Here is a 20,380-nt window from a genome sequence, read left to right as displayed (position 1 = left end):
TATGCAGCCTTGTATTCCTATAATTATCCCTTTTTCCCCCTCCTTTCTCCCTTCTCCCTTTTATATATCATCTATCATATCCTGTTTCAATAGGACCACATGATCTTTTTGTGCTTGCTGAGTACCTATCCAGTGTGCTACAAGCTGTCCTGTAGCAGATAAAATCACCATCACCCACAATTCTGTTCCTCAAATTACCAATAGAAATCTCCAGGCTCTTTTTTCTTTGGCAAACTACACGTTGATATTATGTCTTCCGTTCATGCAGCACGCTGCTAAGAAAATGAATGGTGTAGATGTCAGGCAGAATAGCATGTACTTAAAATTCTTCGCTATTTCAGCAGATTGCCTTTTGCTTGCATTAGGTCTTATCCCCTTTAATAAAAAACTTTCCTAGAATGAATCTTTTGACGAATAGGTATTGAGATAGTCTTTGGGAAAATAAAATCATTCACTTAAGGAGAAGTAGAACATTTAATGTGATTGGATACATCATCCTTTCCTGAGTATTCATTTCATGCACAAAATCCTTTTGATGCTTTATACCTTTAGTGTCACAATAAAGAAATCTTCTTATTACTGAAGAACGATAAGAGAGTAAACAGCAGCTGTGTGATAGCACTGATGTAGCAGAACATATCCCCACGAGGATTCTTGACCTTTCAGCCTCGGTTTTCGATGCTGCAGCTAAAAATATCTTTTCTCCACTGACAAACATTACAGCTACATGCTGCAGAATAGCAATGAGGAGCTTTATGCTTTAATGGCTTTACTATAAATAGAATCTCTTCAATGCTAAAAGCTCTTCATTAAAAGGATTAGTGACTACAACACACAACAGGAACAACCAATACCAAACCTCAGGCTTCGTAACACAAATATTTTAAATTTACTAGAGTTAAGATTTCCAAAGTAACTGCGTAATTTGGTGAGTAAAGCAGAATGAAAAAGAACTCCCTCCTCCCATGCAACGTTTTGGAGAGCTGTCTTTCATATAAAATTAATAGTTTGAGGAATCGTCTTCCTAGTATTCTCATTTTCTCCAGTTCAGTGCCAAATTGACTGTATAATGCAATGTCAAAATGAAGTACAAAGTCACAACAAAACCGATGTCAGTACTTGAGCATAATAAATGATCAGTTATCTGCTAGAGCGGAAAAATTTTCTTTCCTGCCCAGTTGAAGACAGGGACGCAAATTCTCACATGGCTAGGCTGCGGCTCTGCAGCGCTCAGCTCTATTGCAGTAAGACTCACTCCCAGTGACTGAAGTAGGAGGGTGACAAAGACAGGGACGATGAGGAGACAAGCAGAATGGGAATTCTGCTTACCATTTCAGGATAAACACTTAATAAAGCCAATGTTTGGAGGTTACTTTGAGATACATTGGCAAATGTATCATTAGACTGATGGCTCAGAATTACTATGCCATGGCAAAAAGATCGGAGACAAGATGTAAATTAAAGCAGAAATAAGGCACATTTTTAAAGTGATGAGTTATCCTAACATAGCAACAGTGAAAGACTGACTAGGAAGTCAGAAGATTTGAGGAAGAAGATAAATACTACCTGCCAAACATGAGATAAATTGGCCATCTACAAATATTAGAAATAACAAGCTTATCGAGTACCCTGTTAACAAAAACGTGTCTAAAGCATTCAAAGTTTTTTAAATATCGCTGATAAAAACTGTGGTGTATGTGCAGTCAATCAATGAAATGCAATCCGCTCCAAGACTAATTGTATTTGAAGACACACAGTAACCCTGCACATCCATTGTGAAAGAAAACTTTCATTCTCAGATGCACTTTACTTGCTCCCATCTTAGCCTGGACTACCGAGACACCTTTCAATGAACCATGCCTACAATTAGCAGTGCTTACAGTGAGCCTTATAAATGGGCTAGTACATATTCTAAGTACTAGTCAGACCTGGGCCCATCCAAGCAAGACTTCAGAAGGGTTTTTCTTGCAGCACCTTGGTATATATGTGAAAATGTTATTCCAAAATGCCCCAAAACACACCACCAAAAGAAAATGTCATCAGAGAATAGGAACTGAAAGTCCAGAGGGTCTATCAAGCCTTCAAATCCCTGAGGTTGTTAAAGATAGGATCATCTGTCTATGGATCCATTCTATGTTTTTAATCGACCAAACAGCGCACCATCTGATTGCCCATCAATGAATTCCACTCATGGTCCTTTGACTTTTTTGTTGTTCTGCAATTATGGTTTTGCTTCCTCGTTTTTAACATGCTTGAATTGAAGCAGATGTGGTAAGGTAATTCAAATTTTTTTTTAATAAAAGGCATAGTTTTGATTAGTTGGAACTAACAGCACATTGAACTATATTATGGCTTTTCCTTTTTTATATTTGTTTATTGTTAGAGAACAGACATTTCATCAAACACAAACCAAATTTAGATTACCGAAATAACTAAGGTTGGCTTTTCCCCCTCTGACATTTAGACAAATGGCAAATTTTATTCCCTGCAAAAATTGCTAATATGCAGAACTACATACTTTTTTCATTTTAAATTAGAGGATTTGCTACTAACATGCCATATGCTGTGTGATATGTTTAACAGAATGCTACACTTCTAATTGCATACCAATCAAGGGCTCATATTTTCCAACAATTAGCGGGGTAAAGTATAAATTTCCTAGTGTCGGTGGTGTTTTCAGGCATCCAACAGAGCCTACAATATTTTAATCCACACATCTTCAAAATCACAAACATGATTTGGCTTCAGTAAGAGACCTCCACACACAGGAGACTGGAAAGGAGAGGATGGGGAGAGAGGAGAATGAAAGAAGCATTTATACTGACAGCACCATCCTTTTCACTTCCCAGGATTTCCTGTAGAAGTTCTAAGATATTCAACCCCAGAATGGGGTAGAGATCTCAGGTGGGGTTTTATGGGGTGATCTGGGGTTTGGGTTTGGGGTGTGGGGGGGTAGTAATCATTGTGTATCTATTTATAATGCCTTGACCTTCCATAATGAGGTTTCCCTGCTAACAGGAGTTGAAAGGAAGAAATACACAGCTGTTTCTGACATCTTAAGGATCTTACAGAATAAGCTTATCTGAACATCTGAAAATCACCCAGTTTCATGGGTAAGCCCAAGAAACCAAATATTCAATATTCTTGCCAATTATAGCTAGTTTGAATGGGGTATGGGAATGAAAAAATCAGGAAACAGCTCTATAGGTAGATCTCAGCAACTTCCACTTTCTTAGGCTGCAGAAGGTATCCAGTCCTGATCTTCACCATACAGCTTTAGAAAGGTTCAAAGATATTTTATGCTGACATTAGCTTGCTTTTTAAGTGTATCTATTAACTTACTTGCTGATATTCAAATTTCACTAACAAGTGATGAGTCTTCCCATCATATCATTTATTATTTATGATGGAGCAGGAGTGAGCTACTTAATGAATAGCAAGATGACTCAGACTCATTTTAGTCCCTGTTTCAAAATAGAAAAAATCCCAAATGACTTTTCACCTAGACATTATTACATATGAGTAAAGTTTTACTGAGCAAAATATTTACTTGTGTTTTTTTCAGTGTTTGCAAACTTTACTAAATCCACTTTGCCATCAGAATATGAAGTAATGACAATTAAAGACTGTCTAATCACTGCTTATATAGTTTTAATTTACTATTAATTGTCAGATACTGTGTATTTAATTTCTAGTGAAATGCTCAGGGCAACTCCACTTTAGCACTGAAAATATTTGAACCTGTACTTACATCTCCTCTTCGTTCAGTGTTACCTCAGAGCTCAGAAAAGCCCTTCATATAACCTCCTCTCTAGATTTTAGCATGTCAGGAAAAGCATCGGAGCCATCACTACAGTACTTCAGTTTAAAGCTTCTTCCCAAAGGTAGTTCAAAGACTTTATTACTGTAAGTCTGCGTATAAATAGTACCATCCAACAGCACTACCCAATGATATCCAAAAGAGGGGCACACTGGGAATATGCATGTTGCTAGTGTGAACTTTTACGAAAAATGAAAATAACTGAACAATCAAGGGTCACATTTGGAATCTCTCCAACTGCGAAATGTCCACTATCCCACACAGAATACAGTGAGTTTCTAATTAGAAGATTAAACTATGATGTGAGATAACTGAAGGCACAGTCAACCTGCTTCAAAACTCCAATGGAGCAACATTTTAGTCAGTGTCTACAGGCAACAAAATCTGAATAAAATGTAGTTCCTGGGCTAAATGAAAGCTCTGGTTTTCTGTAATGGTGTAGTCCCTTCATCTTTAAATTTAGATATGTAACAATTTTCTGTTGAGTTCATACCATTGAACTATCCAACTTAATTTGACTAAAGGTTTGATGATTATTAAGGCATGCCGTGTGGTAAATGAAGAGCTCCACAAACTGAAACTCCAGATGAAAGACAGAGACAAATGCCATCTGTGGTATTTTACATAAATTAAGTAACACTACTGAATTATTACCAAGTTGCCAGTGCCAATGAAATACAAAAGATACTTTGAAAGAGAAAAGGGATTAAGACTCATGTTATATAGTGTGTCAGAGTTGTTCTTAACCTCACACAAAACCTTGCCTAAGAAAACTTATCACAAGAACAGAAGAAAACCTGTGAAGGTTAGCTCCGCGTGATGACCAAGTAGTTGGATTTTTTCACTCTCTGAAAATAACAGAAGAATTTCAGTCTGCCACCGTGAGTTTTGAAGAACAGTTTCCAGATTATCATCACCAACCGCTATTACAAGCTGCCTCCCCTATCAGGCATGTATTGATACCTGTCACAGTCCTGGTTTGCCTCTGCTCATTTTTACTTGACTGAATTATGCAGAGCTTTCTGAATGGACATCCTGCACCAAAATGATGTACTGTGACAGCTAAAAAGCCAAAACAATTTCTCACAAGCAAACAATTCTGTATTGTCTCATTTTCACTCCTTGCCTTGTGTCATTCTAGCATATTTTTTACCTTTGTGTAGTATCTATTGTTTTCGCAGAGATTTCTGAGTATTATTGGCTCCAAGCAACCGCATGGATGCAGTACAACCTCCCCGGGAGACAGTAACTGAAAGGAAATATCGAGATATTGAAGTAACATTCTGTGGTGGGTTGACCTTGGTCAGCTGCCAGGTGCTCACCCAGCTGCTCACTCACTCCCCCTCCACAACAGGACAGGGGAAGAAAAAAGGGATAAAAAAGCTCATGGGTCAAGCTAGATGACGAGATTGCTTACCATTCACTGTCACAGGCAAAACAGACTCAACTTGGGGAAAATTAAACTTATTGCCAATTACAGTGGATTTAGATGGTAAGAAAGTAAATCAAAAATTAAAACACCTTCTCACATAGTCCCACCTTCTCCCCTTCACTCCCGACTCCTCTCCCCTCCAAGGGGCGCAGGGGTTGGGGCTGGGGGTTGCGGTGGGTCCCTCGCAGCCCTCTGGGCCGCTCCTCCCTCCTGCCCCGTCTCCCTGCTCCAGCCGGGCCCTTCCCCGGGCTGCAGTCCTTCAGGGACAACCTGCTCCCGCCTGGGCTCTCCACGGCCGCAGCTCCTGCAGGAAATATCCCCCCGCTGCGGCGTGGGGCCCTCCCCGGGCTGCAGGGTGGGTCTCTGCTCCCGCGGGGTCTCTCCAGGGCTGCAGGGGATCCCTGCTCCGGGCCTGCAGCACCTCCTGCCCTCCTCCTCCTCCGGCCTCGGGGTCCCTCTGCTGCTGCTCCCTCCTTGGCTTCCTCCTCCTCTGCCTGGGCCGCCTTTGGCCCTTGCTGAAACCTGGTTTCCCCCGGGCGCTCCCAGCTTGGCTGAGGGGCTCAGCTGTGTCCTGCGCTGGGGCCGTTGGAGCCGGCTGGGACCAGCTGGGACCAGCTGTGTCCGGCACGGGGCAGCCCCGGCCTCTCCCCACAGAGGCAACACCTGGGCATGGACACCCCGTACATTTTGATTTCCAAGGTTCTGTGCGTGCCTGTGGCAAAAACCATAATTATTGTGTAATGAAGAATAATCTAAACTTATAATTCATCTGTATAACTGGGTTTCTTAAGAACTGTTGAATTTCCAGCTAGCAACACCAAAGGATACTACAAGAAACACATCTTTGATTCTACATTCATAAGGACAATACAAGTCACCTGGATAGACAAATGCCACTTTGTCGCTCAGAATACAAGCCTAGATAATAGGAAGAAAAACTGTTATGTATCTGGCCATTTAGAGATTGAGCTGCAGGCATCAATCCAATTCTTACTAGACAGCTACCCAGGTGCAGGGTTTACAGCCACAAATGGAGAGTTTTCTCGGCATCAGGGCAAATGACAGCAGGAAGGAGCCTTTTCTTCAGAAAATATCTTCTATAGCAATATCATCAGCACAGCTGGGGGAATGTCACAGACCTGGCGAATATGACAACATTCCAGCTGTTCAGAGAAATGACTCCCAAAGTCATGTGGAGCATCTTCCTCACTGTTTGCTAAGAAAGACATTAAGTGATGAAAAAAACCTAATAGCACAGGAATTTCACATCAGTGGACAAACTACTCCCATTTGAAATATTATAGATGCTTCTTCACAATATGATGTTAATCTCTGACAGAAATAAGGCCCGCTACTGCTTTACTACACTATTGGTCATGGTGTCGAGTACCTGAAACTTGACATTTAATCAAAATTAACTTCTGAAAGTTTTGGTGGTGTTTTGTATTTTCTCAGAGTGATTACATTATTATCCACCTTAAACGTTCAAGATTCTGCTAGAGAAACACTAGAGAGCCAGCAGCAACCTGCGAAACACTTACGTTGTAGCCAGATACCAACAAAATTCACACTGCTCTTAAAACACAAACTTTTGGTATAAGCCAGAAGGTTTAATAAGCCGGATTTACTTCATTGTTGCCTGTTTCAAACTAATGGTTGTAAGAAAGGCAATGTTGGTTTCAATAGCCTGCATCATGTTCTGTGAAATATTGTTCACTATAATTTTAGTGATTAATAAAGGACAAGAGATAGTCTTGAAAATGAAAGCACAGATTTACATTATTAAGGTAGAGATCATTGAGTATCTGTGTCAAAAATAATGTTACTGAAGATCTAAGCTCGTCATCCAGATCTAAGAAAACAAAAACACACTTTAAAACAGACACAGACAAAGATTACTGAGATAATTGTGGGGTGGGCAATAAAAAACCCCCTATGCTATCAAAGAGACTAAGAGCGGTAGTCCTGACTGCTGTCTTAAAGTACACAAAAGAAAGAGCAAGAGTAAAAAAAAAAAAAAGGCAGACATCAGAGAGAGAGAAAAGCTATTTAAACTAAAGAACAATATTGACATGAGAACAAAAGGGCTGGAAATGAGTCACAAATAAATTTAATCTTGAAATTCCTATTCGCAGCAAGATTCTCAGACAGTGCTCAAGAAGTTTACAAAAGGCTCTCCAAACAAATTATATTGAGATGCCTTCTGCCATCTACTTCTGAATTAAATAACATAAAGATGTATATTTCATGTTGTGAGATTAATTTAAAACAATATGGAGACAATGCAAATCACTATCTATTAAGCACCCATAAACAGAAATAATACCCTTCAATGCAGCCTAACTGTTTAACAAAAATAGTTCATAAACAGTGAATAGTGAGCACATTGCTGATTAATACCTTCATTAGGAACAGATGTTCAGAAAGTCACTGGTTGCTCCAGCAAGTTATAGAAAATTATAGTCGCTAGGAAACCAGAAGAGGTCATTTTGCCTCTTTAACAGGCAAAGTTCAGGATGTTCACTCCAATTGACAGATGTTTACTGATATTATTTTCTTTCAAATCTCAAAATTTAGATTACATTTCTCACTCATTTTTCATTACCTCTCACTGTTTCGCTACCATTATTTGGTTATTTCATTAGCGAGAGAAACCTGTATGTTTTCTTTCTGGATGTGAAGTATATATGGAAAAAACCATGACAGTAAAGCAAGAGGTGATGCTGTTATTGGGAGTGAAATGCCATGAAGAAGCCCACTAGGCAGGACAGCGTGGACACCCAACCCCATGGGGTCAGCTCCTGTTTTGGGGGGGTTATACACGGGCCTAAATTTCTGGGCAGAATGAAGGAGCTACAAATAGATCTCATTTCAAACAAGGGCTCTGAATCCAAGTGGCCTAATGTATAGGTGCAAAGTCATGTTTTACCCGGTCTACTAGTCTGAGCTATGAGTAAGACAAAGCCCAAGCCAAGAAGCTCTGCCAGATCTGAGCTGCTGACCCCCACACTCAGCTGGAGTGTGGAGCCTGTGTGAAGTGTAAAACCAACTCTGAGACTTCATGTACCACTAAAACAAATTTACTAAATGCTCCCACAGCTGGGAGGGCTGTTGGAAGACTTCCAACCAGAAAAATTCAGGGCTGGTGGCTCCTAGTTTCTGAAGTTTCTGATTTATGGTCTCCAACACTTTTAATACCTGGGTTTTTCCTTTAGCTTGAACAACCCAAACCCATCATTCACTCAGATAACTGACAATTGACTGTTTATCGAAGTACAGAAATGTAATTATCACTTAACACTTCTTTTAATTACTGAGGATTGCTGCTGCTGCTGCCTTTTTTCTTTCCTGAAGTTTTCACATGAGGCAACCAATTATTTCTCTCTGTGTAATTCCAGACACTGACGAGACATTTTACCCTTTCTATATACTACTAACATTTTTAATTAAGATTCTTCCTTATTTCATCTCTTGTGTCTGGCCTTGATATAAAAGTTCTGTAACAGCTCTGTACATGTCTGATATCATTGAGCCACAACTTTATACGATATTATAGAAAATTTAATGAGTAACAGAAAACAACTTGAATATCTTTTGATGAAAGCCCTTTCATACAAAGACATCCTACAGAACACATTTGCTCAGCTCCTCTTTTATATCCTAAAATGCACAAAAAATAGCGCTTCTCCTTCTGTAACTTTTTCTAATGTACCCATAGGTAAACAGAAATGTTATTAAAGTGAGCCTGAATTTCTGGTTAATAAGGATACAGATACTAAAATTAAAAGTTTAAGTTTGCTACTGATTATACACTATCAATAAGCACACACAATCACAGCTCAGGAAAGATTTTCTGTTTGACTGGCTTCCTTTGTAAAATTAAATCAATTAATGATTAAAATCAATCAAATGAAATTAACTTCTTTCTGGCCTAAAACTGTACAACCTTTCCTTTTTTAGAAATATTTTATAATTGCTTAATACAAAGGTCTGGGATACAAACAAAAACAGAAGTAAAATCAAGTTCTGACGTTGTTTTAACAAAGAGACAATAGGGGGAAGGAACAGGCTAAGAAAAAAATCACAAAATAGACCAAAAAAAAATCTCTTATCATAAAAAATAAGACAATTAGCTGCCAATTTTGAGAGAGACAGACTAAAAAGGAGAAAAGGAGAGAACATGAAAGAGAGTACTTCAGTCAAAGCTTATGTTTCCTCATACAAATCTGTCTGTTCTGGTCTGTGCTCGTACTGTTGAGGTTTTGACAGTTGGAAGCTATTAATTTCAGTATTACAAGGCTTATTGAGGTGGATTTATGTTCTTTATAGTCGTTAATTCACTTCTGCTTCCTTGACAAAATAAAGGACTACTTCAGAATGAACACTGAAAATTAAACCAAATTCCCTCCCCTCAAAATGTCTGTTTGTCAGAGAACTTCTGATGATGATAGGTTATGCTGGCCTCAATTTACGAGTCAAAACACATGGGGGTGGGAATACTTGGAAAATTTTGGTTTTGGTAAAATACAAAAATAAAAGGAAAACTTCCCATTTAACTTGATTAAGTACAAACTTTAAACTACAACACAGTACCTTTGCACTTCTACCGAGAAGATGTAATGGTCCAATCAAATAACACACTTTATCAGTAAAAAAGAGTCTGATCCAAACTACCATGTAATCAGTGAAAAGACTGCTTGCATTTACAACATCCATGGCATTCAGTTCCAACCACATGCATTATTTTTTCAAGTGAAATAAAACAAAAGCCAAAAAATGTCAGAAGCCAGATAAGGGAAGCTCAGCGTATGTGTTCTGGAATAAGGCCTCCTTTCTTGCTTACTGCCCAAAACCAATTACACATTGAACCTGTCCTACACAGGCTATTCAGAATATTCCTCCATTACAATTAGCATATTTTCCATTTCTCATTCTTTTCACACTTAACTGTACAATTTGTTTTAATTGCTGGGCAATTAAAATCCTGCCTGATCAAAGCACCTTTCTTGCCTCTCTTGTTAATACATACATCTTCTGATCTTTTTTCCTTCTTTCTGTTTTTAATTGTCCAGAAGTTGAATCATATTTTTCTAAATTTTTATTCAAATGCTATCTTCTGTGTCCATCAAAGTAATAGAAATCTATTTCTCTGCAGATTCAGTGTTACTTTTCACCAACTGCTTTACAAGACAGCTTTTCTGTCTTTTCAATCTTGTTCCTTATAATTATCTTCACAGCTCTTTTTGAAAGTGTAACCCATTTTCATAATTATTTCGATAGCTTTTCATTTTTTAATTTGGATGTTCAATTAATCTATTATTCAATTTACTTCTAACAATACCTAGAAAATTAAGTACCTTGCATAATTGTGCAACAATTTATCATCATTATGGTGTTCCTCAATCACCTGTTATGGCTTAACCGAAACATCGTAAGCTGTTGTAAGCAATATTCCTACAAAGAAGTAAACTATGCAGAACTTTTTTTTTTTTTCTTAAAAATACAATGGTTTTCTTAATGAAATCTTAAAAACAAAGTCACTCACTCAGCATAACAAAATCCGTTAGGCACATGTGCCTGAATCAAGCTTGAATGAGTTAATTTTCCTTCCATCACAATGTCCTGTCTCTCCTTTTCCTATTTGATTAAACACCATTATTTGGTACTTTCCCCTCTGCCAGTATTTCTGCTGTAACATTGTGTTGAAAACCTTAATGGTCTTTAAAAAAATCTAGACTGCATTTATTAACAGACAGTTTCTATTCAGGACGCTCTTACGCCAGAAGTTGCCCTACTTCAACAATTTTTTCCCCCTCAAGACCCAGTCCTCTGATGGATTCCTGGAGATCAGTCAGCTCTTGATTTTGCTAAATTAAAGAAATGTGTCTCAGAGACATACTGCAACTCAAAGCAAGCAAGACTGTGTTAGATGTCTAAGTAGTGAACACAGAACTTACCTGCCAGATGTACTCACCTTTTGGGAATTGATCTAATTTTATTCAGTGTAGTACCACCATAGAATAAACCCAGCAATAAGTCTTCATTACTTGATCACCTCCAAAACTTTACTTTTTCCTATTCTGGTTTGATTTGAGCTCTTCTATAAGACGCTTCCCATGGGAGATTTCATTACAGTCTTGGACAAACGTCACATACACCTTTCTTCATAGCTGAATTACACTGGTAGCTCAGAATAGCACTTAATCAAAACTTTTCCAGTCACTTCAGACAGCAGAACTTCTAGCACATTTCTGTGTTATTAGTCTCAGAAAAGATAACTTTCTTTTCTGGACAACATTGCATCCATTTCATTTACGGTACTTTGTTTTTTGAGATTATGGAAGATTATAAGAAATACAGATAAAGACTTCTGACCAAGACCTGTAGTGACAGGACAAGGGGCAAGGGTTTTAAACTGAAAGAGGATAGATTTAGATTGGACACAAGGAAGAAATTCTTTACAATGAGGGTGGTGAGACACTGGAACAGGCTGCCCAGAAAAGCTGTGGAAGTGGAAGTTCATTGGAAGTGTTGAAGGTCAGGTTGGACGGGACTCTGAGCAACCTAATCTAGTGTCCTAGATGTCCCTGCCCATGGCAGGGGTTTTGACTAGATGATCTTTGAAGGTCCCTTCCACCCCGAACCATTCTATGGTTCTGTGTAGTAGTCTGATCTCTTTTTGGAGAGATGGTGAGGCTTATCTTTGAGCCATCAGCATTTCATCAGTTTATTCTTCCTCTTCCTGTCTGCTTTCCTGTCTTCTTTTTTTTTTAAGCAAAACCCACTAGTTTCACATTGGTGAAACTGGCCCTAGACCAATACTTAAGACAACTCCATTAGTATTTATTACTACATTTTCCTTCCTGTCTCTTCTCACTGCTTTGTTAGAAATGCTGGACCTGCAGCTTCAGCTACCAGCTCTTCCAGAAATCTGACATGAAGTAACCACTGGCACTCCACCCAACCTGTCTCAAGCTATCTGTCTTTATGCAAGAGGTTTTGTTAATTTATTTTCACTTTAGGGTGCTCTCTATTCTTAGCATCTTTTCTTTGAAAACACTACTGGTCCGGTTATGTCTGAAACCCTTTCTCTACAAGTTTTTCCTTTCAGTTAAGAGTTACCAAGGCTTCTGTAGGAATTAGAAACAACAGCTGATGCAAAACATATCACACAATAGCATGTTTTGACATGCAAGAACATTATTCGTGTGCCAGATGCCCTAGTTTTATCAAGTTAGTCCATTTTTTCAACGTACTACCCCAGTCCCTTAACACTTCCCAGTAACTAAAGCATGTTGCTTGTTTGACATTGCCAAAATATCCCCCAAAACAGCCTGCACACAAGCTGTTAAGATATGAAAGTGTTCCCACCTCTCTTGCATCTTAAAAATAAAAATGAAAAACCTGAAGATTTTTCTAAATGGATTGAAAAGGTTGGTTACCTAGTAAAATCCATTTACCACCAGATTGTTTCTCAGTTTTGGTCTTCCTATGAATCAGACTCTTATTCTCTACCTTACAGACAGCTTACTCTTGAGATTTTCTGGCTAACACTCTTAGTTTCATCTCTCTAATGATGATAATGGCCAGACTACCGTAACTCTAAACCAGAAATAATTTAAAGAATATTTTAGTTTGATGAATGAACAGAATGACATTCATAATTTTTTTGAAGGGCAGACGTTCATATATCCTGCTGAACTCTCCATATTTCCAAGCTTATATCTAGATAATCTACATGGTCCTGTGGAGGGCGTATGAGGGGTTTGTTTATTAAAAGAGAAAGTAAAACTACTTCCTTACAGTTCCCCATTAAAACTAGTCTTTGAACAAACATCCAAGACAGCCTTGGAATTTCAAATACGGTGGAAGAGCAATATTGTAGGACTGTCCCAACTAAAGCAAAACTGTTAACAATTATCACATCTGCAGAGATCTGGCTCTTTTTATCTAGGTCCTTGGGGACAACAAGCTGTCAGGGTGTCAAGATGGCATCCAAAACACAGCCTTAGAGATGTATCATTATCACTTCCTCATCTGCTCACTGACAGATACTTTAAAATATTTTCCTCTGCACTCAGGATGTGGTGATTTGACACTGCTGCAATCCCTAATTGTTAATCACATAAATTGTGGAAAGGAAGATTTAATTATGGTCTAAGGTCAGACTGGAAAATGCAAAATAAAATGGGTGAGTAGTTTCAGTAATTAATTTCAAGATCCATGAAATATATAAGCTGTGAAAATTGATTCTGATTTGGTGCTCTCTAAAACATACAATGAATTATTAAGATAATTTCTTTTAAAAGTAATGCTTCCATAAGATGTTTTGTGAAACTTAACTAGACAGAACTTCCAAACAAGCTGTCATGAACCACATGTTCATAAAAACTTCAAAACACTTTTAAATCCACCTCTCCTATTGATTCCAACTACCTGTGAGGGACAATTTAAAACCCCCCTTCAATTCTGAGTTTTCTCTCAGTATGCCTGCGTAATGCTGGTAGATACACTATTTATTGTGAGTCCACAACAAAATGTGTAGCATTCTCTACCTATAAGTAAATAATTAAGACTTTAGTTACTAACCATCACTTTTCTTAATTATGATCTGGAGAGCATTCGGTAGCAGTGTTGTTAGTTTTCCCTTTAATCACATACTAGAAAATGAAATGCACTGCATTGTGAAAAGATATCCATGATTAATTTAAACATTATAAACTGTCTTGAAATTTGTATATATTATGAAGGAAGAAGTGAAGAATGAATGAAATGAGTGAATGCAATTTTAAAAATGAATGAAAGCAAAAAAGCTATTTCTGGACTTTCCCCACGGTGAAGCTTGTCGTATGTATGTTTCTTAGAATATTATTTCAAATGCTGTCTTTAGAGTTCATGTATAATCATTGGTTTTCAGTTATTCAGTTAGTTTCTATAGAGAAAGAAAAGTATTTGCCTGATACATTAAAACATCTAGTATTTTTAGGTGTCCACAGTTCTAAATTCCTAAATTAAATTTCTCTAATAAATCTTCACTCTTATACATATGAGAATCATCAGGAAAAGATGTCTTTACCTTGTGGTTGCAGGCAGTGAAGGAAGTTTATTTTGCTTTATGTAGTAGAATTTAAAACAAGTTCCTGTTGTGAAATTTGTGTACGTGCAAAGCATTGGGAACCTCTCGCTTAAGAGGTACTTCTCATTTGAATGCAGGAATATCCTGAGTCTGGCCTATTCCAGGTTCAATCAACAGTCTATTTCAAACTCAGTCTATTTCAAGTTCAATAACAACATTTTGTGCATAGCATTTGTACCTATGATAATTTTGCTATGAAATGCAGAAGAGTACCGTCAAACTGATAAGTGTTCGGTTTCAGAATTTTGCTTGCTTGCAAAACTTAGCAACATAAATCAAATAAAGATTGAAAAAATATTGCACAGCCAGCAACTACAAATGCCTCCATCTGATCATTTTCAAATCCAACCATGGAACTTGCACGACATATGCCTTTGAAGAGTCTTGGTTCTCCTCATTAAACTTTGCAGGCTATGTTTCCTTGATTTGATGATATTAATATATTCACCTTAAAACCACAGCTATTCCTACATTTGGTTTGTTGCCCAGCAGTAAAAAGAAAATATGTCATAAATTTTAGAGAACATTGGACTTGGTGGTGTTGAGCAAGATTATGTTTTTCAATTACATGTGATTTACTAACCTGCCTAATAGACAACTTCATTTTACGGAGATCTCCTAAATCTTAAAATCAATTTTAACAACATATTAAGAACTCTCACTCTAGCCTTTGACGTATTTTCTTTTTTATGATTCCTCATGTTTAAATACTTGTCCCTTCCCCAGTCATTTAATTGCATGAAATCATAACCAACAGTGTTCACTAAGAGCCACTTTTTTTCCTCTGACAACCTTCAGAGCTGACTTCTTACCCTCAGACCAAAATTTCAATGCCACTAACTTTTAATTCTACTCTTTGCCATGCATTTAATGAAAAAAAGACAGGATTGTCAAATTTACATGAAAAATTATTTCAATATGCTTTTATAAATTTAGAAATGTAATATTAATTCTAATATGAATTAAACATGCCAAATTTAAAAGGAATTTTGAAGTCCAGCTTTTATAAATTTGAACAAGAGCCAGTCATTTTTTTAATCAAAACTATGTTAAATATTCATTCATGTTTCACTGTGAGCACTTATAATAAAGTAAACCCATCAATGTAACCATCAATATAGCAAAAGCCTTGAATAATCATAGAATCAATTTTATTGCATAACACTAAGGCAAAATTTTCAGCCAATATATGCAAAGATTGTATTACAATGATGGCTAGTAGTAAAGGGTTCACATTAAAACTCAAGTTATCCTTAACATACAGAAAAGCGAAACTCAAAGCGAAGCAAGGCTATGACTGCAAACAGTGTGATGATCAAGAGAAAAAAAAAATATCTGGCTGACACTACAGTACTACATTATTTTTAAAGTACCTTCTTACCAATGACATCAAAATATTGGACAAGGCAGGACAAGAAAAGAAACTGTAGAGTACTGCCTTATTAATGATATATATTAAGATTACAGTTCTCTTTTAGTGAAAATGTTAACAGTCAACGAACTTTTAAGATAGCTTGTGTATGTTTATCTCATTATTGGTACTTGGTACAGATTACTCCACTAAAAAGCTGATTCTTACAAGACAGTTAAGGTCAATCACTTCAAAATATCAAGAAAAAAAACCAGAGGGAAAACAGAACTCGCATTACATTTTAGGTTACTTGAAACACGTAGCACTTTTCCATGCTTATAAGAGTTGAACAGGAAATATATTCTGGCACTGAAAGACAACTTAAACTCCAAAAGACAGTATGTCACCTTGTCTAAATACATGTGTACACACACGCGCGCGCACACACACTCATTTCAACAACTTATTACTCCCACCTACCAATCTGAAAAAAACAATTTTTTAATTCTTCCGACATCCCACACAGTAATAAAAGCAAAATTAGCCTGTACTGCCATGGTACACTTTCTGGAGGGACTGCAGTATTTTTCCTCATGATGACCGCAGCTAGGGCTACCACATTGTGAAACCAACTAGCAAAGATTTAACTGCTGAATATTTGAAGTTATGGTTAATTAAAAGAAACTAAAATTTCTCCATTGTTTTTAATTTTCATTTTTTGCTTTTGTTTTCAAGTAAAATCAGGCATTTAATCAAAATGTTCTTTTTGATAATCTCCACAGTGAACTACAGCTTCTACACAGAATCACAGAATCGACATGGACATATTTTTTCAGTTACACAAAATAGATAATATATTAAAATAGCAATTTCAGACTGAGAAAATATTAGACAAAAAAATAAAGTAGGCTTCTGCAAAACCAGCATTTTCTGCCACCGGAACTTTCCAAAAGGAAATATCCTATATAACTTGTGGCAAATCAAGTATTTGATATCCCACAGGATCTCCCTTTCCCTGATTTATTTAATGCAGAAAATTAACATGTAGGCCACAATCAGCCAAGAGATTGCGCTTCAAAAGATTCTGCAGTTATGAGGCAGAGAATACCATGGAGTTTTGGCTCGTGCTCATACATTCTGAAAACTAAAGTAACCAGGATTCTTTAACTGAACTAAACAACAGCCTGAGAAATTACCAACTCCACAGGCAATGAGATTTGATTGTAAATCCTTGCTATGTTCATGTTTTTCACTGTCACCTATGAATATCATCATTTAGGCAGGAATACCAGATACAATCCTATGCCTCTAAAAGCCTCTTTTACTAAGAAAATAGTGGAATTCGGCATGAGAAGAAAATTAAAAGAAGAAAACCAAGGAAACAGGAAAAAAATAATAGTTTTCATCCTTAAGGTGATCTCCCATGCAAAACTGCCAAGGGAACATTTTCAAACACAGAGCCCAGGTTACAAACCTGTTGGAGGTCAATGCCACTCCGCAGAACTAAGATGACTCTTAAGTGACCTGTCTGAGCTCACAACACGCATCTGACACAAACCAGTTTTACTGATGGGGACCAGGGCAATCATAGTCAAAGCCAGTCACACAAACAAGTGCCACCAAATCCTTGAATCCTCTGAAGAACAGAGGCCAGATAAACATGATTTCAGAGACAGATGATTATGGTTAAAGTTTGACATGTTTACAACAAAGAACTTTACACCATTACCAGATTTCATCTTCTCATCTATAAACAAAGTGGTTACATGTTTTAACATGTGAGTTGAGGATGGTTCACATGCTTGAAAAAAAACCCGAGCATTTAAAAGAGTACACAAATACTAGCGTTTGGGGTCAGTTTAGTTTTAATAGGTAATGCAGACAATAGTGATGGATCATTGTTCCTTAAAACTGGCCCTCGCTAGGTCATCAAATTAATTAAAATAAGGAGCATAGAGTTAAATTTGCTTTAAAAGCAAAAGTTTCAAAAACAATTTTCTGATGAACTGGAGACTTTTTCTGAAACTTGTTACTGACATAGAGGTGTTGGGGTAAAACATCTCATGTTCCAAAGCCTCTGAACAAGCCTTGTTAAGAACCTCAGACAGAAGTCACATTATTATGACTCTTCAAAATTAAATTAATTCAACATTTCATTGTTGGAACATGATTCAAAATGCAAAATTAAGAGAAATTGTTCTTCCCCACTATACAGAGTAACGACTTTTTCTGTACCTAAAAAGTTAGCAATGCAAATGTCTAGATTATGATAAGAAATATACCACAAAGTATATTACAATTCCATATGAAAATATTTTAGAGAAATTACTTTAAAAACATACACTGTCAGGCAAAGGGAAAATTTAAGTAGCAGCCACCTCTCATACAACACAACTAGGACTGCAGATTACACAGAAAAGTGCATACTCAGGTTTCATATTTATTATCACTGAACAGTGATACTTAAAATAAAATAGATATCAATTTTACATTTATCTTCAGCTAAGTAAAATATCTAAAGGAAAATAAAAATCCTAGCAAATTCTCCTGTATCACAGATTGTCAGTAAATGAAAACATTATCATTCTCATGCTGCTAAAAATTACAAGCCAGTATATCCTCTAGAAAGATCATCAATAGATTTTGACACTACTTACCCCACTGGAGAGGAGCCAACTGTAGATGCTCCAGGACCAGCTGATTAAGAACGCCTTCCACACTTGCTTCCCCTTCACGCTTCAAGGAAGGGTAAATAGGAATTAAGGAAAATTTTGTTTCAGAGAGAAAAAGAGCATGTAACATGTACAACTTTTATTACTGCAAATCAAAACTGCAAGCTAGAGATGCATTAAAGGTTAATGTTACATATTTTGTTTATTAACCCATGAATTGGCAAACAATAATCATTAGAGCAGTTCATATCTTCAGAATATCAAAATTTAATTCCACTGAGAAGTGGAAGATACATGAAATATGAAGATGCAAAGGTAAAATGTACCTGAACCATAGTAAAAAACAAGGGGAGAAAAGTCTGAAAGCTGTAAAAATGCAGAACCTGTAACTATGTGGTGCAGGATGAGAAATCAACATGACAAATTAAGAGCAATTTGAAAACAAAAAGAGTAAAATTTAATAGGGCAACACAAAACAGAACAAATGTGGGCTAGGATGGCTTTGAATGCTGGCTCGGTGCCAGTTCTGTGCCAGTACAGGCATGTTAGACAATGCAGTGAGAGTGTCGTTACCGAGGGCAAACATCACACCAGAACTGCACAGGCACATAACCTGCAAGCATCCCTTTCTACTCACTCCTGTATGAGCTCAGTAACAAGCTCAGACTGAAACGAGAACAAATTAGGAAATTGTTCGTACTCTAAACACAGTGAAGCACTGAAATAAACCGTTGGGAAAAACAGAATCGCTATTTTTAAAGGGCTTCAAAACAGGTTACACAAGTGCTGAAATAAAAGCATAGGCACTATCCAATGTAACACAAAGAGAGTATTATCCATCTAAAAAAGTTAATAATAATTGCATGTGATGCATCAATCAAGGTAACCTGTATTTGTAACGAAGAACACTGGATTTCTTTTTTCTAATTCCCTGACTTCAGAAAGGCACTGAATACAAAGGGCTTTAAAGCACGTGCAAATGTCAGCATCATCTTGTATTTGGCCAAAGCTGCATTCAGCGGCTTTGGTACAATTTAGTACCACGAGAAGCCCCTATCTCAGCTAGGAGGAGAGGAAGAAATGGAGATGGCTCCTTCATGGACACACATATAGAATGTCAGCTTCTGTGCACTTACACTGGAACTCCTCTGGCAAAACTTCTATCATCTTTACAGCTTGGCTCATGCTTTCCCAGAACAGGAGTGTCACACAGAAACAAAATTCAAGAGAGAGGCAGGATCCTCTCTGAGACTTGAAGATGCTCCTTTTCCAACTTAGTAATCTTCAACTGAAACAACTGTAGGTGAAGCGTCCTACCATAATTAAGGGCTATGCTTCTAACAAGATTGATCAAGGTTTTAACCAATGACTCCAAAAGTACTGAAACCGTGTTCCTTGAAAATAGATTTTTTAAAAAAAGGCAGAATATCTGAACTTTTAGAAACAGCTCCTAAATGTGATCCATCCTTTTTCTGCAAAACTCTGGAATGAGAGACACATCATCTGACTGATAAAGTATGTTCCCATCTGTGTCATTTAAAAGAAAATTAACAAGCACTGCACATAACTAATTTCTACCACAGGACATAATTTTACAGGCTTTCCATAAGATTTAAAAGAAAAGTCTTGAAACCTCAGATCGAAATGAGATCTAACAATTAGTGATTGAGACTCAAGAGCTTAAGGAGATGATAGAAGAGAAAAATCAATACACCGTATAGCATTCTTTCAATTATTTCTTTTTAATATTCTTATTATGCCCTGAAAAATGTCTTAAATAGCTTTTTTTTTTTTTCTAAAAGGATTCCAAATGAAGAATTCACAAACCCCAAGGAGCCTGAAAGCTGTAAACACCATTAAAGAAAAGCACCTATTTGGAAAATTGAAGGCAGCAGAATATCACCTCAGAAAAACATTCCTGCTGAACAATAAGACCCAGGACACCAGCACAACATAATAATTTCCATAA

At 37.1% G+C, this 20,380-nt stretch overlaps 1 protein-coding gene across 3 annotated transcripts in view; it reads right to left on the bottom strand.

Moving 5' to 3' along the window:
- TRAPPC9 (trafficking protein particle complex subunit 9) overlaps positions 1-20,380 on the bottom strand; it is a 536,307-nt gene that overhangs the window by 251,278 nt on the left and 264,649 nt on the right. For all 3 annotated transcript variants that reach the window (XM_074833224.1, XM_074833277.1, XM_074833369.1), the window contains one exon: positions 18,397-18,487. In XM_074833224.1, the coding sequence (XP_074689325.1) occupies positions 18,397-18,487 (91 nt within the window). The remainder of the gene's footprint in view (positions 1-18,396; positions 18,488-20,380) is intronic.

Source organism: Strix aluco, chromosome 1 (genome assembly GCF_031877795.1).
Source record: "Strix aluco isolate bStrAlu1 chromosome 1, bStrAlu1.hap1, whole genome shotgun sequence".
Lineage (NCBI taxonomy): Eukaryota > Metazoa > Chordata > Aves > Strigiformes > Strigidae > Strix > Strix aluco.
This window is presented reverse-complemented; position numbering and strand designations above follow the sequence as displayed.